The sequence below is a fragment of the Syngnathoides biaculeatus genome, chromosome 20, assembly GCF_019802595.1.
Source record: "Syngnathoides biaculeatus isolate LvHL_M chromosome 20, ASM1980259v1, whole genome shotgun sequence".
Lineage (NCBI taxonomy): Eukaryota > Metazoa > Chordata > Actinopteri > Syngnathiformes > Syngnathidae > Syngnathoides > Syngnathoides biaculeatus.
In genome coordinates this window covers 8858724-8884634 of record NC_084659.1, presented here as the reverse complement: position 1 = coordinate 8884634, position 25911 = coordinate 8858724, and the positions used below count along the sequence as shown (strand labels likewise).

At 47.0% G+C, this 25911-nt stretch overlaps 1 protein-coding gene across 5 annotated transcripts in view; it reads right to left on the bottom strand.

Moving 5' to 3' along the window:
• The window catches only part of cacna1c (calcium channel, voltage-dependent, L type, alpha 1C subunit), a 107151-nt gene that overhangs the window by 29913 nt on the left and 51327 nt on the right, over positions 1–25911 (bottom strand). For all 5 annotated transcript variants that reach the window (XM_061806780.1, XM_061806781.1, XM_061806777.1 and 2 more), the window contains 5 exons: positions 6468–6607; positions 2938–3077; positions 2115–2267; positions 982–1181; positions 178–281 (listed from right to left, as the gene is read on the bottom strand). In XM_061806780.1, the coding sequence (XP_061662764.1) occupies positions 178–281; positions 982–1181; positions 2115–2267; positions 2938–3077; positions 6468–6607 (737 nt within the window). The remainder of the gene's footprint in view (positions 1–177; positions 282–981; positions 1182–2114; positions 2268–2937; positions 3078–6467; positions 6608–25911) is intronic.

The following is a 25911-nucleotide window of genomic DNA, read 5'->3' as shown; positions in this document are numbered from 1 at the left end:
AGAAGTATTGGGACGGTACACGTACAGGAAGTGGAGCAGTTTCACGGGCGCGGAAAATGTTCCCTCTTAGATAAAGGAGGCGATAATCTCAAAAATGTTTGGCGGTGGGAGTCTGGCTGCGCTGCACGCAACTTCAACAACACACACACACAAAACCAACAAAGCAGAAGCTCTTACCCACTCAACACCCCCAGAACGAGATTGAGGACGAAAAAGGAGCCGAAGATGACGAGAGAGACAAAATAGACCCACGGCAGCTCATAGCCCATAGCGTCCTGCATCTGAGAGACGGACAGACGGATGGAGAGAGAGAGAGAGGAGAGAGAGAGAGAGAGAGAGAACGACAAGAGGAGGAGGAGAAGGCAAGACGAGCGGGTTAATCGAAATATCTGCCGTGTTAAGGTGAGCGTGGATGTGAAAATGTGACAGGAGCGGGGGGGGGGGGGGGTGTGTTCCAGATACAGAGATGCAATCAGCATGAGGCATTAAAGAGGTGCTTGTTAAAAAAAAAAAAAAAAAAAAAGACAAATATAATTACTGTCCAGTGTGTGTGTGCACAAGATGGAAGCAAACAGTGTGCTAACAGAGGGGGTGAAGAGATGGGAAGCTCCCCGTTACATGTACACACCAACACACGCTATTACACGCACACCTTAACGTGAACAATAACACAAATGACTGAATATCACGTCGACGCCAACTCTTTTCCGTGGAATCCTGCCGCCGACGTACGCAAATACGCGGCGAGGTTTTTCTACCCGTACCGCTGCGATGACTGACAGGTCACTCTAGATGGCGGCGTAGGCAAGCCAATATAAAATCAGTCAAAATAGTTTTAAAACGGCTGGCGGAGAATGAATGGAATCTTGACCAATATGCACAACATCTACTTGATACGACGAATAGGACATTCCGCTTTGGATGAAATCCAAAAGGCGCCCGATGGACTGGAGCGGCGCCCCGCCGCGGCGGCCGGCTCACCCAGTACAGCACGTCGGTCCAGCCCTCCATGGTGATGCACTGGAACACGGTCAGCATGGCGAAGGCGAAGTTGTCGAAGTTGGTGATGCCGTCGTTGGGGCCCTCCCAGCCCATTTTGCACTTGGTCCCGTTGTGGTTGCAGTGTCGGCCGTACGCCATGTCGGGCGCGCACGGCGCCGGTCTTTCCTCCGCTATCGTGCCTGAGAGGAGCGTCGCGCTTTGAGTCTGCGACCCTGATTTACGACTCGTTGCGCCAAATGTTTCACAAGTTTCATGCGCTGAAAGGGGGACGCCGGGGCGGTAAAGCTAACATCTTTGCCGTAAAATAAAGATAGCGCCGTTAACATCTGATGTTTGGCAGTTACACTTGTCAAACGCTGGGGAATGTTTGATCTTCTTTCAAGTCATTGTACGGGATGGGATTAAATTTATCGAGAAACAACAATCTAACGAGAGCCGAACAAAATGAAGCTTCCTGTTTGTTTATATTATGATTTAATACGGTTGTTCTTTCTAATGCTCGACATCATGCAATAAAAAAAAATGCTCTCAAACTCCAGAGCGTCGCCACTTGGGAGAAATGAAAGCGGGCCTACAAGTCGGGAAACGACGCCAGATGCGCAAATCCGTCCCGCTTTCCTCACGCCGCATGCGAACTAATCAGTGCAAAAAGACAGATATCGAGTTGAAATGTATATAATCAATTGCGGCGATCGTAAAAACTGCCAAACGTCGCCGTGCTAATTTTAGAAAACGGGCGCTCTCGGGTGGGGGTGGGGGTGGGTCGACGCATACGACGGCAGAGTATTCCGCTGGCACGTACCCAGAGGAGCGCTAATGCGTCTCCGGGGACCTATACCACCACCGTGGCGACGTTCAAATCCATTTATACCTGGGGGGCCTTTATTGAAAATTGCTTCAATCATTTACGGCGAGCGGCCGCGGCAATTATTGCTAAAATCCTTCATGCTCACGAGCCACGAACGACGCTTTCAATATTTAATGGATGCGATTGCTTTAAGTGCGCCTGCCGTTTTCTCCACGCTCCGTTGGCTTCTTGCTGCAGTCAGATACTCGGGCAGTATTAATAACAAGCTAATCAATGGCGCTGAATCAGGCGGACGCGCGCGTACCTGCGTGCTCGTGAAAGCACGTCTTGTGCATCTTGCCCATGAAGAGCTCCAGGCCGATGATGGCGTAGATGATGATGACGAAGAGGACCAGCAGGGCGATGTGGAGCAGGGGGACCATGGCCTTGATGATGGAGTTCAACACCACCTGTAAACCTGCGAGACGAGATGATTATTAGACTTTTTTAAAAACTTCAATTCAGTGGACATGGCGCTGCTCCTTCGGGTGTGCGCATCTTTGCCACCTGGGGGCAAGATAACACAGACATACAGATATAGAGTACATGGACTCCTCAGTAATATTAGTTGTTCTTCACACAAGATATATGCTATGAGAATCTTTATACTGCGTGTCTGCATGTGTTGCTCAACCGTTTGAGCTCACTGGATTTGCACCATTCGTGGGCATCTGAATTTTTTTCCCCCACCACAACACACCAACAATCCAACTGTCCTACCCACGGGGCTCGTCTGTGTACGAAATCAGTGTCAATTCTCCTGAGAACAGGGTCACCATGACACCAATTTAATGCCAAGTGGCAGGGGTCACGACGGGGGGGATGGAAACAATTGCGCGCACACGCACATTACAAGCAGCAGATAAGTTGTCTGTGAGCCCATCTGCGCTAGTGGCCGGAAAAATCAATAATCAGGCGGGGTAGCAAACAGGAGGAGATCAGATAAAGCGCAGGTAGACAAAAGCGCATGTTGGTTATTGTGTTATTGCAGCGAGCGTCGATAGAAGCCCCCTGCTCGGCTTCATCCGCACCCGCTTCCCCTTCGCTTGCGCCGTTCCGTCCTCGCGCCGCCCCTAATGTGTACTTACTGGGTACTCCGGAGACCAGTCGGAGGGGTCGGAGCACTCGGAAGGCCCTCAGGGCCTTGACGTCGAAGCCCGCCGCCTTTCCTCCGATGGGAGCGGCGCCGTCGCCCTTGGTCGCCTGCTCCAGGATGGCACTGAACAACCTGAAAGACAAATGGCAATACTTGCCATTTTCAAATCCTTCCGCTTCCTTCCGAGAGTTACTGGAGCGACCATTTAGCGTGGGATTTAAAGCACATTGTGACATCCGACTCAAACTGTTCATGAGCAAATAAACAACTGCCAAAGTTGTATAGTAAAATAAACATAACCAAAAAAACAAAACAAAAAAAAAAAAATGCAGGCTTTGTCTAACCTGCTTTTAATTTTCATTCTGACTCCAGGCGCAGCAAAATTGAATTGACCAACTCCGTATCTGAACTACCTCTCAGTTTATTAATAATCTAAGTTTGGTAAACAGGGACGTTAACCTAGCTTGGAAGTTTTCTTTCGTTTTATTTTTTGAAGTCATGGCTGGAAACATCAGTTAAATGTGCTTCTTGGAGGAATATCAGCAGCTATGGTTGTTTTTCGTTCTGGCATCACAACTCGGAAAGGTGTTTCATCCCCACGCGGGGAAATATCCATATTCGCACTCGGGTCGAAATATTTTATGACGAGCCTCGACGCAGACGCTCACATTTTTGGGGCTTAGCTTTGTGGGGAAATAAGTGCTGTGAATAAAAAAATTAAATAAAATAAAATAGCCGGCTAGCTGGTGATCATTAATCTCCAAATGTAAATAAAGGCTCTAGGATTGAGATTGTCTACATTAACCAGATAAGTGGTGCTAATATCCTTGGCTCTTATCGCTCCATGTCTAAAAATGATCATACAATACCACCACCCCCCACCACCACCGCCCCCCCACCCTCATCTGTGCCTCAAAGGCCACTCGGTGCACATTAGTCATGGGCAATTATCAATTAGCACAGATGAAATGGCCACTTGAAAAGAGCACTTGGGACGCATCTGCATGTCACTCCACCCGCCTTCCGGTTAGACTCGCACCTGCCTTTTACACAGATGCTTAAAAAAATAAAAAATAAAATAAAATGGGCACACCCGTGATTGCGTTCGTGCACACGCGGTGCGGCGATGCTAACGCCGCTCACACGCGCTTAAGTGCTGTGTGACAATTGCAGGGTGCGCGCATTTGTGCGCTACTGTTGCGACGGACATTCCCCCTCCCGTGTGTTACCGTAATTTCTCCAAAAGAATGCGCAATTTTTTCCCCAAAAGTGTTACTTACTACTGTTACTTAAAAACTCAATAGAGCACATTTTATTTAGGTATAGATGAAAAATAAAAAATACAATCACATTGTACAGTCGCATACAGGTACATAAAGTGGTAAAAAAAAAAGGTATACATATAAATTTAGATATGATATTCGATGTTTTATGTCAGACATTTATATATATTACGGTAATGTGCGCCACCAACCTGAACTCTGATCTCCCGGGAAGCTTTGCATTTTACAAACGTTAGCATAGTATATTTGTTGCTATTGCACCAAACATCAGAAACAACTGCCCGTGTGTTTGTTTTAACTTAAACAAAGACAAAATAAAAAAATGTCGACTACGACGGCTAGTTTTGCAGCCGCTTTTAAAAGAAATGTGACCTCACTCTAGCCGATGACGCGATCAATCCGGAAGCAAAACAACGTGAGCTGAAGCGACATCGTACGAGCGTAAGATCATTTAAAAAAATAGCACACACAGTTGAAATGCTTGCGTTTTTAAAAGTGCCCGATTTGTACGTAGTTTGAGCTCTCGTTTTGATAGCAAGAATAAAAGTACAAACCTAGAAAAACTAGAAATACAGATAATTCCCGATATTTTGAGCATTTGGATTGCAGCAAATTGGTGGTGCGCATTGTTCATTGGTAGAAGGGTTTTCCTGATTTTTTTAGGTCAACTTTAGGGGTGCGCATTATACTTCAGGACGCTTTATACTCGAGAAATTACGGTAATTTGCTGTTGACCGTGACTTGCGCACGAGGTCTACAAAATAGAAAAATATAGATCAGTATTGAGCCTTTAGTGCAGCTCCATCGTATGGATGCGTAACGTAACCCCAGCCTCTACTGTAGCGTCTATTCTATGTGCCTTCTAATGCGGTGCGCCTTATAGTGTGGAAAATACGGTAATCTGTTTTAGGTCAACTTTGGGCGTGCGCAATACACGTCAGGACGCGTTATACTTGAGAAATTACGGTAATTTACTGTTGATCGTGACTTGCACGTGAGGGCTACAAAATTCAGCTCCTTTTGGACGAAATTACCGGCTAGCCACACAAACTTACTGTATTTTCCGCACTATAAGGTGCACCCAAAAGTCTTTAATGTTCCCAAAAACTGACAGTGCGCCTTGTAATCCGGTGCGCCTTATATATGGATCAATATTGAGCCTTTAGCCTCATGGATGCATAACGTAACTCCAGCCTCTACTGTAGCATGTATTATATGCGCCTTATAATGCGGTGCGCCTTATATATGAAAAAAAGTTTTAAAATAGGCCATTCATTGAGGGTGCGTCTTGTAGTGCGGAAAATACGGTAATTTGTTTTTCTGTCCGTGGCGCAGGCAAAGGTTGAGACCGTCTGGATTGTGCTTAAAAATCAATATCAGTGATGTCATCGATGACTTGACATCAACTCAACCTTCATTCAGATACATTCACAAAAAAAAAAACCAATTACTCCTACTAGCTAATCATGAGTCCATTAAGGCTTCATTGTCACTTTCAAGGGACAATCTGCTGGTAGGAAACGCTAATTGGTGTTATTGATGTTTGCTCACGGGGGCCAAATTGGAGCGAGCGGCTCCGTTGTCGAAAGGTGACCCCCAAAAACAACGCAGCGCAGTTTTCAATTTTTCCTGATCCGCGCTTAGCCAAGGTCGCCGCGAGAACTCATCACTCGCGCAGTTGAAAGCGAGCGGCGTGGCGCCTCTCGTTTCCGCAGCGCGTCATCATAAAAAGCCTCCGCCCGGACAGACGCCGACGGAAAAAGCCCCAGACAAGCAAACAGAAAGGCCAGATAACAGTCTAAGAGTGGTACAGGTTGTGTTTATGCCACAGGCGCTGGCACCGTGATGCCCGCCAATACACGCACGCACGCACACGGGCTTAGCAGATGGGCGATAGTTGCTGAGTGGCGGATAAAGAAAAACAGAGCGCGGCTCTGCTATCAGCATCTAACAAGCTAATCAGTTTAAGGCTCACCAATCCACTGCAGGCCGAGGTTTAGTTGCGGCTTTAAAACTCGAGTCACCCTGAAAGACGAATTTACGGTTGCGGCCAAGCGGGGCCTTTGTGACTCACTAGCGCTGCCGTCGCGGGCGGGAGGAGGAAAAAAAAAAAAAAAAAAAAAGGCACACTGGGAAAGAAAATACTTCATTGTTGGAGCGGTCACGAGTGTCTCCTTGAGGAATTGACGTGTAAAAAAAACGGGTTAAAAAAAAAAAAAAACAATCTCCGCTGACTCACCCGACGACGACGATGATGAAGTCGAGCAGATTCCAGCCGTTCCTCAGGTAGGCATTCGGGTGGAAGAGCAGGCCGTAGGCTATCACCTTCAGGAACGCCTCCACGGTGAAGATGATGAGGAACAAGTACTCCACACGCTCCTGCAGACGAGCACGCCCAAACATTTATTTCAGCGTCTTCTATTACATAAGTCGAATTTCTTTCTTCGAGGGTTCAGCGCTCACGTGCGCATCGCCGATTGAAATTTGTCCTCGTGTGGCCGACAGCCGCTCCCTTCTTCTTGCAATTATTTGTGCGTCAATATTATTTGCGTCCATGTACCGTAATTTCGGGCCTGTAACCCGCGACTTTTTTCCCCATACGTTTTCACCCCTGCGGTTTTATGCGGTGATGCGGCTAATTTGTGCATTGTTTCTAACGGCCGCAAGTGGACACTCGAGCGGAAAAGGTAAGTAAGCGTGAGACCAGTGGAATATATGTGCCGAGGAAGTGGCTTTTACCAGTACGGTCCTGTTTGCGCTGCGCTAGCGTGTAACTGCCGTGTCTCAGTGATTTTTACCCGTAATTTTTTTTTTTTTTAAACCGGCCCTGTTAGCGCAGCGCTAGCAGTAGTGTTAGCACGGCGGCACCAGCGTTAAACTCTCTGTGTACCGTCTTTCTTTGTAAATATCTCATGTTTCAATGTCGCTTTCAATGTGGGCACTCACGGCTTTTACACGGCTGCGGCCTATGTGTGTACCAAATGGTATTTCCTTTACAAAATGTACTGGGTGAGGCTTATAAGCAGGTGCACTCTTTACGTTTGAATTACGGTATTTTTGTGTGGCGTGGCGACTCCCTCCAGTGGTACGTGAAAGAATGATAAATTAAATGTTGAAACTGCGCACATATTGCAGCTGCCCAATGCATTTTTTCATGTTCCCATACTTTATGCCAGTGTCAAAATGTACATGTCATAGTACAGTACATTTATTTAGCACAGTTCAATTGTATTTAACTTTAAGTACAATACATATGCATTGATTGTAACCTTAAGCTTGGTGTGAAACATTGATCCAGGTACCGTTTTTGTACGCAACATATTTGAATTTTAATTCTTTTTTTTTAAGCCTCTGTCTCTTTTTTTTGATGACTACACAAGACCGCATTCTAATATTGCTCATGATGGTGGCACTTGGAGACTATTTTGGATTGTATTTTTTTTCTTTTTAGGTGTTTGTTTGCGTAAAAAGCTTGAAAAAGCACTGACATGACGAATAATTGAGTACACAAAGTATGTGGATTATTTAAACAAGGACTCGCACTTCCTGTCGCAACGGACAAACACAACTTTTACTAGCGCCGCGATGACCCCCGACTGAGAGGGGGGTCCTGGGAAATGGCCAGAAACGGCCTAGACAAAAAACGACGGCGATTATAAAACCTCACGTGCGTCCTAAGCACTTTCCTTCTCCTACTCCCTTTCATCCGTCACGTTATCTAAGCAATATGACGAGGCGGAACCAGGAAACCGAATCGACAAGAAGCCGTTGACGCCCGTTCCCTCCCCGATCCATTTTTAAAAGCGGCAAAATGTCTGCTGTTGCGCATCCCGGTGCTTTCCCATGGTCGCACGCTCGCGCCCGGCCAGAGCGCCGGGCCGCGAGGTCAAACGGATCTCAGCAGACCGCTGTGGGAGGAACTCGGGGAACCTGACGCTGGAGCTCCGAGCTGGCTGAACCTTGACCTCGGCTCCTTCAAGCATCTCGTGTCAGACGACGCACGAAATGCACAAATATGCGCTTGGACCGGGACCAGCCGTCTCTTGGGAATTGCACATCAAGACTTCTCCAGTTCTTTGATACATTTAACCATGTCAACAAAGAGCGGATAAAAAAAACCCAGACACCAACTGGGGGGGACTTTATGTCAAAATACTGAATAATTAGAGAGAGTGAATCTTGAAAGTATTTATTACATGAATATATTACTCTCACTGAAAAGCAATTAGTTTAACGCCATAATGGCTTCCAGTCATTATCCAGGTGAGTAATTTACATGAAACGCCTTTATTTATTTCACTTTTTTAATTATTATTATTTTTTAAATGCATGTCACTTGCAGAAGGGTTCAATAATTAATAGTTTTTATATTCATCACTCTCGGCCACGCAGCGAGCAGTGTAATTAATGACACACGTGTTGCGAATCTGCCGCTGACAGGCAGCCTGTGTGGCGCTCAGACGTTGGGGGAGTTGGGGGGGGGGGGGGGGCTTTGTCGGCGCAGAACAACATCTGGTCCGAACAGCAAAGTATCGCACACAAACACACATGGATGCACGCCCACACTTTCCTTCCTTCCGTTCGTGCGGCCTCGGAAAGGGCAAAATCAATAAGGGGGGGGGGGGGGGGGGCAACTAATCTGGTTAGTGATGGGAAAGGAATGAGAGGGCAAAAGAGGAGAAGATAGATGGACAGAGGGATGGAAGAGGGAGAAAAGCAGGCAGAGCGGATGGCGGAAAGGTGAGCGCGTCGCCGCAATGATTCGGTTAACTGTAATAGGTCAACTCAACCGCCGATCCGTCAGCGCGGCCAATCGGATTACAGGATCGACATTCGACGGCGCGCCGGAGCGCGCCTCCCCATCCACCTTGACCTTCTGCGTGCGCGCGTACAAAACGGAGATGAACCGCTCTAAAGTTGTGGATGCGTGTTGTGACTCCGAACGGCCCCCGCCCTATAGAATGCAACGTATACATGACAAAAATAGAAGCACAGCGCTGCCTTGACATACGAGCGACATGGCTTTCAAATTTTGCAAGAAATGACGTTTTTATTTTGACGCATGTGAACACAATCGGTGCAACAACGCACGTGGACAGACAATACGATATATATTCTTGATCCTCTACAAAGAAAATCCATTGCTGCTTTTTACCGACACACTTTCATGCGTTTTGAGGCTAAACTTGCGCCTGGTTGGCAGGTCACACAAACTGCGAGGCGCAATGAAAGTTGTGGCCTCCGACAGCTCCTCGCGCGCGTTTTCATTTCGTGTTTGTGTGTTTGACGGCCAAACACGCAACAGCAACATTGTCTCTCTCCACCCACGTGCGAGGAGGGCCTTCATTTTTTTCCCCACTTCACTCAAATGAATAGAATTTTTTTTTTTTCTACATGTAACAGGTGAACATTGCAGTTCTGAAAGTTTTCTCGTTATTTCTTACATTTAAGGACTTTTTGTCCCCTGCCCTTGCTTTCTATTGGTCATCACCCCCCCCCACCACCACCACCACCTTCCTCCCCCGATGTTCCCACCTCATCTTTTTGCTTTCTTTCCTTCCTTGTTTCACTCCCACTCTCTCGCTCCATCTTTCTTCCTGGGTGCCAACCGCAAGTTACCATAGAGACCGAGACGGGTTCCCGCGTTGCCATGGAAACTGCGGGCCGCAGCGGCAGCTGCGCTTGCACGCGCGCAGATGACGCTGATCGGCGCCGCAGCCGGAACACCCGCATCACGTGTACTTTTCCGTCGCTGTCCATCCATCCGTTATCTAAGCCGCTAATCCTCACAATGATCAGAGGGGCATTGGAGCATATCCCAGCTGCCAACGGGTAGGGGTCGGGGTACACCCAGAACTGGTTGCCAGCCGATCGCGGGGCACATTGAGACAAACAGCTGCACTCACAAGGGGCAATTTAGAGTGGCCAATGAATACACGTTTTTGAAAACCCTCTCCAGGGGTCTGCGGCGGAATTCCACCTGTTGCTTTTCATCCAATTGGACACATGCAACATAGAAACGTGCCAGCAGCATCATACTTTTGCCACCATCTCCATGATCTGGAAAGGATTACGGAGGTTAAACTCGTGCGCTCTCGTGTGCACGTGTACGCTGGGAGGACCACTGCCCGCGACCCTTGACCTTTGATAGATCACAAACGCACCCCTGATTGCATAGACGCGATCTTCCGATTCAGCTGGCATCGCTCGGAAAAGACAGTTTCATCAGGCAATATACCCGATAGAAATGTGGTTTTACTGGAAAAATTCACAATCGGGCGGCGTGGTGGATCAGCTGGTAAAACGTTGGCCTCACAGTTCTGAGGATCCGGGTTCAATCCCGGCGCCGCCTGTGTGGAGTTTGCATGACCTCCCCGTGCCTGGGTGGGTTTTCTCCGGGCACTCCCAAAAACATTAATTAACATTAATTGCACATTCTAAATTGCCCCTAGGTGTGATTGTGAATGCGGCTGTTTGTCTCCATGTACGCTGCGATTGGCTGCCGACCAGTCCAGGGTGTACTCGGAATCCTGCCCGTTGACAGCCGGGATAGGCTCCAGCATTCCCCGCGACCCTCATGTTGATAAACAGCAAAGAAAATAGATGGATGGAAAGTGACAATAGACCAAAGCGTCAGCAGCCCCCCCCCACACACACATTAGCGTATTATTCACGTGTTCTTTCACTTATTTATCACGTCACTTTCGAACAAGTCGCACGCTTGCACCCAAGCACACAAAGTGGGCCTCACGCTGGCTCCGCCTCCGAGCAAGCAGCCTGTTAATGCATTACCATTAAGCTTTTATTGTCTGGGATTAATTATTCATCAAGTCACTGTCTTTATGCACTTTTTCTTTTCCTTCTCTTGTTCCGGGTTGGGGCGCCTGGAGCGCCGATGTACAACAGGGACGAATACGGTCCCGCAGCCGCAGAAGTGAGCTTTATGCGACCTGACCCGCTCGCTTTTAGCGGGGGAGAGAGGCTGTAAAAAATACAAAAAGAAGGCTGGAGGTAAAGTAAACATTTAAAAAGTGCCTGTAAATACAGGCAAAGGTGTCAAAAAGGGAGGGATCGTATTTACAAGTGTGCGGAGAAGCAGCGATATAAGCAGAGAGGCGAGCGAGGGAGGGCAAAACAGAGTAATTGGTCTAAAAATAAAAGAACAGGAGCATAAATCATCTCCTATAGCGCGCTTGTCTATGTGCGAGCGGACATTGAGAGACGGGAAAGGGGATGAAGGCAGTAAAAGAAAGCTCGGAAGATAATGAAACACTGAAGGTGAACGAGCGCTTTCCTTACGTGACGTTTGGGCGCGGCGGCCGCAAAATCAAGACAAAGCCGAGCGCCACGCGGACGCTGCGGCGCATCAAGACGCTGCTCGGGCCAACTGGCGGCGGAAGATTGATTACTAAATCGCCATTTGTGACTTTGTGCGTGTGAGAGCCATATTGCTCTGTTAGGGAAAATAAAAAAAATAAAAAAATCTAGCATATAAGAGTAGTGCTTTTGAACCCAGACTCAACTATTATCAACCTACAACCATTCACTCGTAATTTTTGTACAGTTTTAGTATAATGTTTTTTTTGCATGCTTACAGTAGCTAAGTGCATTCCGCAAAACCACAACTACTATATAGATAAAACATAATCATAGGGATTTGAAGGCAGTCTCACTCCATCTCCCAACGGTTCAAATCCATTACTCAGACGCGCCCTCTCCCTATTTTTGTCCATTTTCAACCCTCTTGCGCTTTTTGCTGCCATTCAATCTCGAAGATGCACGACAATGACTTGTAAGGACACAAAAGGAACAAAGTTGTCACTGAGCTCCAAAATCCGAGTCGAAACCAGGATTGGCATTCCGTTAGAAAAACTAATGGAGACACCAAATAGAGCGGCGCATTACAAGTGTTCAGAGATGTGAGTCGGCCGTCTGATTTTTTTGTCTTGACTTAAGAGCAAGAATTTGATATACAAGTGCTGTGAACTTCCTGCACAACAAGCAGCAGTTTGGTGGTAGATAAAAAAGAAAAATCTTTGAAAAAGAGGCTCCAAGCTTAGCAGAAGAAAGATTTACTGACAACGACCATAGAAATTTATTTTGAAGTCTGCTTGCTTAATGCTAACAAACAATGGGGAATGCTAACAATAAAAGGTATAATTCTTCAAGCAACATATAATGAAACAAACATGTAGAGAGACAACAAAACAAAGCTCAAAGGCATATTTTCTCGCTCCTGTGCAAAGAACGTCTATTATAATAACTGCGGCTGGAACGGATTCATGGCATTGCCATTCCTTTCAATGGGGAAAGATGATTTGAGCAACAAGTCTTCGTAATTATGACATATACCCACACGATATGAGTCATTTGCTGCCCTCACCCGGCAGCCAAACACAGCTAAAAGGTACCGGGACAATAACATCCATGCGCGTGTTTTGAAAAGGCGAAAAGTGCGACATTGTTCTCTTTTTGAGAAGCTCTTCAAATAGAGAACAAACAGGAAAAAAAAAAGGTTACATGTCAAAAGAGAGACAACTGCTGTTTAAAGCCAAAGAAATCCTCCTTTTCTCCCACTACACGGCAAATTTGTTGTTTTGCCGCTATCACAGCCGAACATACCCCCTCTATCTCCTCCGAGAGGCCCGGAAAAGCCACGCGAAAGTGTGTGTGTGTGTTTTGAGAATGACTCCATCATTCCTTCTAGTTGATATCCAGTGAAGCGAAACCAAAGCCCGGCACGGCGAAAATAGCGAACGAGAACGAGAAACACAACCGTAGCGCTGTGCATGTGTGCGTGTGCGCGCTGCCAATCCCTATAGCTTGACGAACCGTGTGACTGATGTAATCACTGACTGTGGTGTCAAACAATGAATTGTCGCGTGCACTCGGTTTGATGGAATAGCACGGAGGTGCGCGTGTGCTGCTCCCCTAGCGATGGCACCGTGACACCCAAACAGGATTAACTGCAAACGCCCACAAACCCCACCACCCGCCCCCCCGCCGTTGCCATAGTAGCGCCGTTCAAAGCGGCGACCCACGCGCTATAAAAAGACCTTCCCAACTTCCAGAAAGCCAGAAGTTTATCGGACACGTTGAGGGAAAAAAAGGCGTCCGTTTCGGGCTCTCCCGACGTGTTTTCAGCCCGTGGCCTTTGTGGTCTCCGGGAAAGTCATGTAAATTGCAATCCGAGAGATCAGAGTCGCCGTTTGTGCTCATTCCTCAGATGAAAGACGACAGCCGCCTCCAGGCTCGCCCTCGGACTCGGTGGGCGTTGCGGCGCGTGGCTGGAGGTCGAGACCGGCGCCGCTCATCATTAAGCGCGGGAAAGACGCGGCGCGGCGCGCTATACGTCCACACCCACAGGTCATTATGGCATTGTTGACGGGTCATTAGCGATGCCTGCACGCTCTAACGAGATCCAGTACGAGAGCGCCGGCAGGTTAATGATCTTGTCCGACTTTTGCAATGCGTTTACTGTTGTCCAATCAGGTTCTTACCTAAGTCGGTATCAAATTTGTGACATTTTTGGGGCATTTTGTCATAGAATAACGACATTTAACAACTGAATAAAATTGCATGTGCGAGGACTAAGCTAACGACGAATCATATTGCCGTTAGTCAACGACTAAAGATCCAACCGGAACGATATTTTAGATGACTAAAACTTTATTCAATTAAATTGAGACCATCAGTTTAGATGGCAAAACGACAAAAACTTAAAAGACTGACAAAAGAAAAATTAAATCAATTGTGCCACTCGAGTCTTAACTGGAACACGTAAGAGGGAGCAGATAAGCTACTCTGACCCCCCCTGCGCTGGCTAATTAGATCTTTCCCCCCTTTCCCGCAGCGTGGGGGCTCTTAAGTTGCACCCTCTGCCCTCGCGTCTCCGAGGTGCGCCTCCGAAGCCGTTTGGCCGATCATTTCCTTCTGCCGCACATCTGTCTCCGTCAGCACCATCGCCCTCCCCCGTGTGCCACTCGGCAGTTTGTTGTCCACCTGTTTCTTCGCCTCGGCTTTTAGCTTAGTTGCGTTCACCGGGCTTTTAGCGCCCTCGGCGCCGCGCCGCCACGGAGCGAGCGCGACTGAACGTTTGTTAAAATGAAAGGCGAGGAATGAAGACCCCTTGGCACGCGCGCATCTGCAGTCCCCCCCTGTCTTCCCGCGCAATGATACGCTGAGCGTTATGATTCATGCTTTAACGTGACATAAACGGAGCATAAACACACACACTGCGAGGGGTGAACGTGGACAGATAAGAAAAAGGGGGAAGAGGGAAGCGAATTTGTGAGGGTTCCGCCTCCAGCTTTCCTTGCAGTATTTGTGTGTACATGCTTTTATTATCCGCAACAATTTCGCGTCATTTTGATTGTTTATCGGCCAATTTTTCAGAATCATATTGAACATTTTTGCTCGCGTCCCTAAAATTGTTCTCCGCCCTGTCAGCGACATCACGTGCTCGCACTTCATTTCTGCTTGCCAAAAAAACAAAACAAACAAAAAAAAAACAAAACACAATTTTAATTTGTAACGGCATAATATCGTCATACAATGAATACGAAGTGAATTGGTAAATGTCAACAAGTGGATAGTGGATCACTAGCTCTTATTTCTACAGATCTCGTGCACCTACGTCACCGAAGTCACGTGACTGGGCATATCGACGGTCGAACAGAGCATTTTTCAATGCTAAATCGGCTGGAGACGGCACGAAAATATGTCTTGTAGCACGACGCCCAGAGTTTTGTTCGATACCATTAAACATTTGTAAGGTGATAATAAACAAAGGTACGTGGAAAAATTAGGTAAACTTTGCATTGAGGACTCGTATTTAATGCCGAAGTCGATGTTTTCGCCGATAAGAAATTGGACTGTCAACCCGCTTCCGCTTGTCTTGGACAACTGGATCTACAAATGGATCTGGTGAGTAAGTCGTCGAGATTTACACGGAAGAGTTTGAAAGCGTAGAAAAGTCTGGACGTGTACAAATACTTTGTTGCTGGATCTATTCTCAATAAAGAATAAATCCCCACATAGTGATGGAGCCACTCAGATTTTTTCAATACAAATACCAATATTTAAATAAACGACCGCCGGTTTTACACAAACTCGCATTCATTCACTATGATTAGAAAAAAAAAAAAAAAAAAAAAAGTCGGCTCCTCCGTACACGAAAGAGTGTTGGAGCCACATGTTAAACTTCCGTAAAACTCTCTGTGACATGTGTTTTTTTTATTTTATTTTTTTAAATATGCATTGTTCTCAAATGAGTCCAATGTGTATTAAAAAAAAGATAATAAACCGCTGGGATAGGCTTCAGCCCGTACACCGAAGCGTGTTGCGGCCACACGTTAACCTACGTAAACATCACTGTGACCGACGGTTTATTTTATTTTTTTTTTTTAAACACGCAATGGACTGATTTGAGAACGATGCATATTTAAAAAAAAAAAAAAGTGTCAGGAGTGGTTGACCAAAGATTAACGTACGGCCACAACACATTTCCGTTTATGTTGGAGACGTCTGCCTCTGTTGTGTTTTTTTTTTTTTTAACGCATTGTTCTCAAATGAGCCAACTCAGCATTACAAATACTTCTTGGGTATTTGAGGTTGAGAAGAATAATTCCGACCTGAAATGAAGTGATCGCTACACAGGAGTGTGTGTATTTTGGTTGGGCACCATCCATCAAAATCCATCGATATTTTCTGGTCTTTTCAGCTGGTATTCTCCAGAATGACCTCTTTGAATATCTGTCTCGTCTGTTGCAACAACCAACAGCACAACAAGTCTCGGGCGTTGTGAATATTTTGCTCCGGTTCAGTTTCCCCCACACTGTCGAGCAGCTCTTTTTGGCGCCGTGAAAATGGTGACGTCACGTGCACGGGCTTGATAGTTCTTGGTCTCACTCTCTGCTCATTGGGTACTGTAGCGCTAAATTTAGTTACCGTGACCATCAGATATTTTTTTTCCCTTTTACTAACTTTCTTGTGACACAGGTACAAGCAGAAGGAAGTCTGGCAGTGCTTGTGTGTGTTTGTGCTTGCTTGTGTGTTGGCCTCTCATTAACTTCCCACCCCGCGTTGTGGTGACCCCCCCCGCCGAGTCTGGCGTGCTAGCCATCCTCGCGGCCCATCCCTCGCATCATTATCTCGCTTTTGTTTGTAACACCGCTTGTCTTCTGTTTGGCGTCTAATAATCACAAGATACCACCCACCCCACCCCACCCCACCCCACCAACGTCACCCCTTCGGTTACAAAACGCACATCAGACATTTGCATTGAACGTAAGAAGAAAAGACGGCAAGCGGCCGTTTTGGAGCGTGGGGAGCACAGATGTGCGCTAATGGCTTGTTTCGTAAGCGAGGACAAACTGTACTCGTCGTCGCGGCACGCACATGCAAAAAAAAAAAAAAAAAAAAAAAAGACGTTCAAATATGACAAACGTGCAAGGGCAATACAAACTCGGTTCAGTATCGGGCCCGTCCTTCATCGCGCCCCCTCGTGAGGACACGCCAATGACGGCAACAAATAAGTGAAAGATGGGTGAAATTAATCGGAGAATGTACGCAAGGACTCGAGGGAGGAAGGCTGAGCCGGATCCACAATGTCTCCAGATGCTCAATCTCTTCATCTGGTCTTAAATGCGAGCATATTGTAAAGTCTCCCCCCCCCCCCCCCTTTCCCCCGCTATCTCTCCGCCTTCCTTCCCTCTGGAGCGTGCACATTAGTTCTGCTTGTTCGGCCTCCGATGGAGCCTGTCCCGCCACGCCGGGCCCCTCGGAGACTCAGCCGGAGCCTCATCAATCTCCAGGCTGCCGGCAGACAAAACCGACCTCGAGGAGCGATCCGCGATCGTGACCAAAATGGCTGACATCGGGGCAAGAAGAAGAACGGGGCAAAATGCGGCCGGCTTAAGCGAGGGATGAGAGCGTCGGTGCGACGCGGCAGTTTAGCCAAAAGGAGATTTCACGCTAGGGCACAGTAAAGGGCACCGATGGTAATAAGCATTCTGGATTTAGAGTACGACATTTAACCCCCCACCCCCCACCCCCAAACATGTTTGAACACACAAACAGCAAAACGTGGCCTTTCACAATCCAGGCCGAGTGCGCACACAACTAACTCCAGAAATCAATTCGCATGTTGCTGATTTCACACGGCATTTATGATCAGAATCCTTTACCGTCCCAAGCTCAGTACTAAATTAAAAACCTTTGATCAGTCTCCGGGGACCACACAGCAGAAAGAAAAGTCAGACGTTATTTTAAGCAGGTTTTTTTTTTTGTCATAGACCCACTTCAACACCTGCAGGACCTAACAGTCTTTGAGTGACAACCAACAGTTTTACTCATTTTGCCACAACCTTGACTTGCCTCCATAAAACTCACCCCCCCCCCCGACCCCCTTTCAGCACTCCTTTCCTTGAGGAAACATTTCACTAGAGCAGAGGAGGAGAGATTCAGCAGCAAAACGACTGCTTTCTTTGATTTGTGTCTCGCGAAATCCACGCATTACGGCTTAACGTTGCTCTTTATTCAATATGTGCGACGGGAGCGGTTCATCCGCAGGCTGGAGAGCGACGAGAGGCTCATGCTTCTCCTTAAATGTCTTTCACCATGACACCATTTCACACAACACTTTGGACAGCATTTAAAAGAAGCGCATTAGTCATTTTCCAGATCAATGTGAGTGCATAAACAGCCGCTCCGGCGTCTGTCTCTTTTTAGGCCGGCTCTCATCCATCTGAACGACGTGCAACACGCAGATAATCTTTTCATCCCCGCACAATTAGCTGATCAATATATCGTGCGTTTGATTGCAAGTGCAGGGCGACGAGGGAGGGGGAAAACAACTACGGTGCATGTGTAGCTTTTTTCGCTTGATCTCATTGTTTTTCCATCACTTTTCTGGGATCTGCGCTCTTTTGCGTATGCATTATAGCCGTCCGTTTCGCGGACTTCACGTCGGACGAGGGGTGTTTGTGCTAGGCGACGGGCTGCGCGGGGGCGCGCCGAACACGCCGATGGGGGTTTGATCAATGAACACCGTGGCGTCAATTAATCATCCTTGAGGAGGTAATGGAGCCCGTCGCGGTACACATCCATCTGCGTCTTTCGTTTTATGTTGCGCGCTTGTCATACAACGCAAACGACACACACCCTCGGTCCGCCTCTTGTCGTGACTTATCGCACGAAGACACGCGTGCTCGCGGCCGGTGGAAGCAACTTGCCAGAAAAGAAACCACACCACGCCACAGACCTTTTTGTTTCTTTCTGTGCCGCTCCATCCAAATGAGTCTTTACGCAAAACTCCCACTTCTTCTTCTTCTTCTTTTCCTTTCGGCTTGTCCCGTTCAGGGTTGCCACAGCGTGTCATCTTTTTCCATCTAAGCCTATCTCGTGCATTTTCTTCTCTAACACCCACAGTCCTCATGTCCTCCCTCACAACATCCATCCACCTTTTCTTTGGTCTTCTTCTCGCTCTTTTGCCTGGCAGCGCCATCCTCAGCACCCTTCTACCAACGTACACACTCTCTCGCCTCTGGACGTGTCCAAACCATCCAAGTCTGCTCTCTCTAACCTTGTCTCCAAAACATGCAACTTTGGCTGTCCCTCTAATGAGTTCATTTCTAATCCTATCCAACCTGCTCACACCAAGCGAGAACCTCAACATCTTCATTTCTGCTACCTCCAGTTCTGCTTCCTGTTGTTCCACCGTCTCTAATCCGTACATCATGGCCGGCCTCACCACTGTTTTATAGATTTTGCCCTTCATCCTAGCGGAGACTCTTGTGTCACATAGAACACCAGACACCTTCTGCCAACTGTTCCACCCCGCTTGGACCCGTTTCTTCCCTTTCTTACCACACTCATTGCTCTGTATTGTTGACCCCAAGTATTTGAAGTCATCCACCCTCGCTATCTCTTCACTCTTCCTCCTCTACCCCTCACATATATTCTGTTTTACTTCAGCTAATCTTCATTCCTCTCCTTTCCAGTGCGTACCTCTGCTACGTGGCGGAAAAAAAGGGTTCTGGGTGAGTTGACGCGGTTCTACACATTGACTGCATTGCAAAAGCTCAACTGTTGCACTGGATCTTACCCTCAAGTTGCGCAACTCAAGCTGCGGCCCGTGTGAACTTTGCGGATTGTCTATTTATAGACCGAAAGGAGCGTGCCTGATCCATCTATGCGCCGCCGTATCTAAACAATGGAGGCCTGCGATCTGTTGAAGCTAGTGCGGTGTGTACCTTAGAATAGACATAGAATAAACGTGCGTGGCGCTCGCTGTGTTTGCTTATCCTCTCAATATGCCGCCGGTGTGTCAGATAACTCAATAAATAAGGCATTCGGCTATTTTCTGATGGTTTACTTAATTGTGCGAGTGGTTTTTTTTTGGTTTTTTTTGCACACAGATGGCGCGCTTCAAATCTCTCTCTGACGGGCGACGAGCTGTAGCCTGGGGAGTCATTATTAAAAATTAGAAATGGCGTACTGCTCCCTCATCCAGCTCCCCCAGGAAAGGAGAAATACCCGAGTTAGCAGACGCGCCCCGAGACGCGGGCGCTCGCCAACTTGAAAGTTTGCGTCTGCGTCACACACGCACTTGTTTCGCAGGTCCGCCACAATGGACTAATCCCCCCGACTGCCGCCAGGCTCCGGCGGAACTCAACGTGAACCCGGAAAAAAAAAAAAAAAAAAAAAAAGATAACTTTGCAATTTCTATTTTTAACTGCACAGCATCTCACATGACCCTATTAGTCTTGAAAAATCCCTTTTTACATTTGGGTACCATCGTTTTTCTTTCACTGGTAAAAGAGTCAAAAACAAAAGCTGCTATTTATTAGCAGCCTTGCTTCCTCTTCCTCTTGTCTTGCTGTATCAATGGCAATTGTGGAAGAGTTACAACAAAAGCATTCTCATGTATTTGCATATGTCCTGTACTACTATACATTTTTAATACAAAAGTCCTTGTAATGTTTTCTTCAAAATGAGAAATACGACACTATAATACTGTAGTTTATAAACACCCACACTAAGGAGATATTTTAACAGAACGTGAAGAACTCAGAACAACTTTTGCCCCTTTTTGTTGTTGATTTTGTTCACTGGGCATTGAATTCCTCATAATGTGTGCAGAGACGTTCAAAACTCCTCTGTAAGTCACGGCAATATTGGTCGTTCTACGTAGGGGATAAAGAATATGTTATCTGCCTAAATATGTCACTCCACTCTTTCTGTTCAAAGGTCCGTCGCTCGAGAGAGTTCTAACACCGCAACACTGATGCTTTTCATGAGCCCCCTCTAGACCAGACCAAGGAGACCATCGGAAGATCGATCCAGAATTACGCGGCGCCCTGGTGGACTCCCAACTGAAGCCAACTCACTGGGACTCCCTCAAGGCAGCTCAAAACACTGCCTTTCGGACCGCCACAAAAATGCTTCCATTGATCACGAAAACGTCGAGTCGAAACTCCTTCCGGTACGCGAGCACAATGTGATGCTCACTAAGCAACACGCGCTTCAGTGCTACCTCGTCAGACATCCCAATCAGGAGATGACAAGGCAAGAAGCCTGCCCCAGAGCATTGAGCAAAACCGTCCGAGATATCGAGCCATCGATCGAGAGGTACATTCATCGGCTGGCCGTCGACACAGAGGACGGCAGGTGTGGCCTCTCGGCGATCCATCGAACCGCCGCAGTTGACGGGATCGCCGCTTACAACCCCAACATCGTGCTGGGCGGCTACCCGCCTCCGGTAGCCGAATCCGAAAGACAAGTCCTGCGGCCCGTGAGATCGACGCTATCGAGACTCCGTTCGGGCTGGTGTCACAAGCTCAACAACCATCAGGATCAACTCGACAACAACATTGCCAATAAATGCCCGTTGTGTGACGTCACCCCCCCCCCCCCCCACAACACACGTCATCTCTTCAGCTGTGCTCAAAAACTGACCATGCTGACGGTGGAACACCTGAGGAACGCCCCGGCCGGTGAGGCTCATTTTCGGGACCTTGATACGGAATAATGAGCATCGTACTTGGCTACAGGTGAGAGGGAGAGCTCGGCCAAACAACATGAGCGCCTCTATGGAGATTCTCATTCTGTATTAGCATTAAGCTAATGGACCTCAAGGCAATTTTTTTTTTTTTTTTTTTAAACATACAATGCATCTTTCCGCTTGTTTTAGTCTCAGTTGTATAATGCATTAAAAGTAATGCATAATGTATAACGCGCCAACACCGTGCAGAGGAGAGATGCTCCCGCTGCCAAGAGAGGAGGAAGAGTAAAGGGATACAGAGTGGGATATTTTTAATAAAGTTATCTAAAATTGTCCCACCTCTGCCTCACATCGACCCACATTCCAGCTCCTACAGAGGAGGAGGAGGAGGAGGACGAGGAAGAAGAGGAAAGGAACACGTCGGTCCACGGCGTTCTCAACGCAACGGAGACGACCCGTTTTACAGGCCTTATTTGGTGGGCCTCCACAAAAGCGCTTCTGATGTCGGGCCGCCGCTGGCGTCATCGCAGCGCAAACTTTCGCGATAGCGTGACGCAAAGTCGTGCCGCCGAAGCGTACACTGACATTTAACCATCTGCTCGCTTGTGTTCAGTGACGGTGCGTCCGCGCTGAATCACTGGATGTTCAAGCGGTGGCGACGTGCCACGGAAGAAAGGTGCGATGTAGAGCCTGAATGCATCTTTTTAATTAGATAAAGTAATGAAGTGAGTCCCGGTGAAGGCCCATATTCCTATATTGATCTCCCTCATTAAATCCATAGCCTCCTCAAAGGAGCGTAGATAAGAGGCTCCTCCGAAAGGATTTTACAGCTTTGAGATAATTGAGATGTGAATTGTGCAAAGCGGGCAACGGTGCTCAATTTTTCTCACTCTAATGAATTCGCCGTTTAGGCCCACTTGACATCGAGTTTTTTTTTTTTTTTTTTTTTAATTCCCGTGATGATTCATGCATGCTGCAGTATCGAGCGGTGGGAGGCACGATGGTCAGGATCAATAAAAGCGTAACGTGGGCCTCACATGTAAATGCGCGTGTCCGCAGCCAGATATTCCGCGCAGCGTTCAGCGACACCCCTAAAAATTTTAGACCGATTGGTGGGACCGCATTGTACCCCAAAACAAAGGTCAAAATACGAATTCCAAATTGCAGTATTGCATCCGCTCACCTCTTGACTGGAACACGTAAGAGGGAGCACGTTTCAAACAGGAAACCGAGTCATAAAACATCCACGTTATCACACACCGAGAGTACGTTGCCCTTGTTGTGCAACTCAAGCGGTCGACGCAGCTCTGAAATCGGATGATCGCCTGCTGTTTCGTCTCCTTTCCCGACTTTTGTAGGACAACCGTCAGGTGTGTGTGTGTGTGTGTGTGTGTGTGTGTGTGTGTGTGCGCATGCCTCAGCGACCTCCCTCTTCTGCACCCCTGCACTCTCCCGCTCCTGGGAGGTGACCCAGTTTCCCAGGATCCAATGCGGGCCGCCGCCCGCCTCTGCCTACCGCGACTGCCGCCGCTGCGTCGTTGCCGTAGCGATTTTGCCGGGCCCCTTTAATGGCGGCTGTGACTGCGCCATGAATAATGGATGGGGAGAGTGACAAAGTATCGGGAAGAGAGACGACGAGGAGGGGATGACAGGTGGAAGTACTTGGTTTTTCCACGGCAATATGCCGCCTCTTCATGTGGTTGTAAATATGTAACTTCGCCGAAAAATTTACATGTAAAAGTCGTAGAATTTGCAGATACAGTAAATGGCACGCTCAATATGTCTGAATGTATTCCTTAAATCAACAATAAACTGAGATTTGCAAAGCAATTTTGTTTTAAGCATTCCAATGCAGACTCCATTTGAACAATTACTAAATCATAATTTGATTCTCCCCACTGCATTTAAGGGCATGCTACAAAATCAACTGAATTCAATTATTTTATTTTATTTTTTTTTTAAATCAAGAATATGCTCCAAGTTGATGTTTGCATTTCAATTATGTTAACCTTTTCTGTTAATATCCAATTACCATTCATTCCAGTGGAAAGTAAAAAAAAATCCATCATTAATATACTGTATAATTAAACAGTTAAAAATATGCCCGAGTGAACAATCCTACATAAAATGAGGGCGAAAAAATTATTAATTAAATGCCAGGTTTTTGTGATGAGAAAAAAAATATTGAAGTCCAAGATAAGTCAATTCTAACCTTTTCCCCACCATTAAATGTGAGCTATAGCCTCTCGTAGCGCAAATGATTTGAACAATTACTAAATCATATTTTTTATTCTCCCTACTGCATTTAAGGCCATACTACAAAAATCAACTGAAATAAAAATATATATATATTTTTAAATCAAGAATATGCTGCAAGGTGATGTTTGCATTTCAATTATGAAAACCTTTATGCAATTTTGCACATTTCCTGTTAATATCAAATGACCATTCATTCCTTTGGAAAGTTCTCTTAAAAAAAAAAAATCCCATCATTAGTATATAATGAAAGTGTTAAAAATATGCCAGCGTGAACAATCCTATATAAGATGAGGGGGAAAAAAAGTCCTAATTAAATGCCAGGTTTTTGTGATAATAATAAAAAAAAAAAAGAGAAGTCCAAGATAAGTCAATTCAAACCTTTTCCCTACCATTACGTGGAAAATGTGACCTATAACCTCTCGCAGTGCAAAACATATCCACAATCTCAACCCAAATCCATCGTTAGGCCGCAACAAAACCATCCCTGCCTCGACTTTTTATATTCACTGACGCCTCCAAGTATTGACTAATAAATGCATTTTGATAACTGTTAGCCAATAAGTCCGAATGTCGGTCTCCGTCTGCTGCTGCAGCTTTTCTTTTGCGGACATGACAAGCTGGGCCTCACAGGCGACCCAGGTTGACTTCATCGGAGCCGACGGACAGACGGGACGGGTCGGAGAGGTCACTGAGCACGCTCGCCGAATGAGACATCTAACGACGCCTTTTGGGGGTAACACGCACACACTGCGTGTGTGTTTTCGTGCGAGTGTTTTTGCACGGCTGCCAACAAATGTGTCTCAACGCTGACTGCAGCACACACCTGTTGAAAGCACTTTAAGCGTGCCCGTGGACAAAGTACACAAAGCGCCACTCGCCGCAGCTCCCGTCGCAATCAAAAGCTATAAATCAACTGAAGTCGTCGAGCAAGACCCCACGGACTGACCATACGAACGTGCGCGCGCACACACAAAAAAAAAAATCCACATTGGTCACCGTGAATAAAATATTTCCCTCCACGCGAAAGGCTCAAAAGTGCCCACGCAGCACACGTTTTGCCGCGCACAAATCAAATGAAAGATGGAGCCAGCGGCCTTGCCCCCATTCACTCCTGTCAATGTTCCTACGTGGCCCTCGGCTGTGTGCTGTGATGCGAATTGTAAGTTGACGTGGAAAAAAAAACATTAGCCGAAAAACATCACACAAACGCCAAAGTTTTTTTTTTTTACAGCCATCGCCGGTCGCAACATTTACTTGCAAGAACTTGAATGCAAACGCACACAATGACTGGCGCATGCACTGATCCTCTTGAGGGGTGTGAGGGGGTGTGTGTGTGTGTGGGGGGGGGTGGGGGTGCTTGTTTCTTGCCCACCCCGTGATTATTTCTGTCCGTAGTGAAGTAAAGAGATAGTCGGCTCCCGCTAATGATGTCGACGCAACGTTAAAACAGAAGGATCTTTGATGTGTGTGCAGACCGTGTGTGTCTGTTTTTAATGAGCTGCTTTCCAAAGTTGCGTTATGCCCGCGCGCGTGTTGACGCGCGTCCCCCGTCCGACTTGACCGCAGTTATGAAACGATGCAGAGGCGCACGTAGAGGTTGCCAGGAAACCTGACGCCACCTGCAACCATATTTGGATTTTTTTTTTTAGCTTGGACTTCCTGTCCCCCCACCCTCATAGGACTCTTCCCGTAAATTCTCCTTTTTCTTACAGTGCATCAAATAAATCGATGTGTGTGTGTGTGTGCGCGCGCATATAATAAAGGAAAATACTCATAAGCCGGTGCCTGCTTTTACTGTTTTTGGACCAAATTCCACTTGCCACTAATCCGAGCTCGGGCCAAAACTATCATGCGGAGTTGTTTTTAAGTCGCAAAGGAGCGCAAAATGGTGTATTTGGGAATTCTACCCCTAAATGCTTCTGTCTCGCCACTTTCCGCCGTGGAATGTGTATTTAATATTTTGTTTCCTGGCAATGAGTTATTATGACTGCATGAATTTCGTAAATGGGGAATCTTGTGCTAACAGGCTAGGAGTATGCGCTTGTCCTTTTTTAACTCCCTTTTCCCCTCATATGACGTCTCTCTCTCTCTCTCTCTCTCTCTCCTCTCTCTCTCTCTCGTCTCTCTCTCTCTCTCCTCTCTCTCTCTCTCGTCTCTCTCTCTCTCTCGTCTCTCTCTCTCTCTCCTCTCTCTCTCTCTCTCTCTCGTCTCTCTCTCTCTCTCTCTCTCCTCTCTCTCTCTCTCTCTCTCTCTCTCTCTCTCTCTCTCCTCTCTCTCTCTCTCTCTCCTTTGCCATCCTTTCTGGATCCCTCATCTAATTAGGTTGCCATCTTCAATTCACTTGCGATCCAACCCAACACACACACAGACCAAATAGCATCCCTCCTGCTCTGCTGCAGTGTAAACACACTGTGTCATG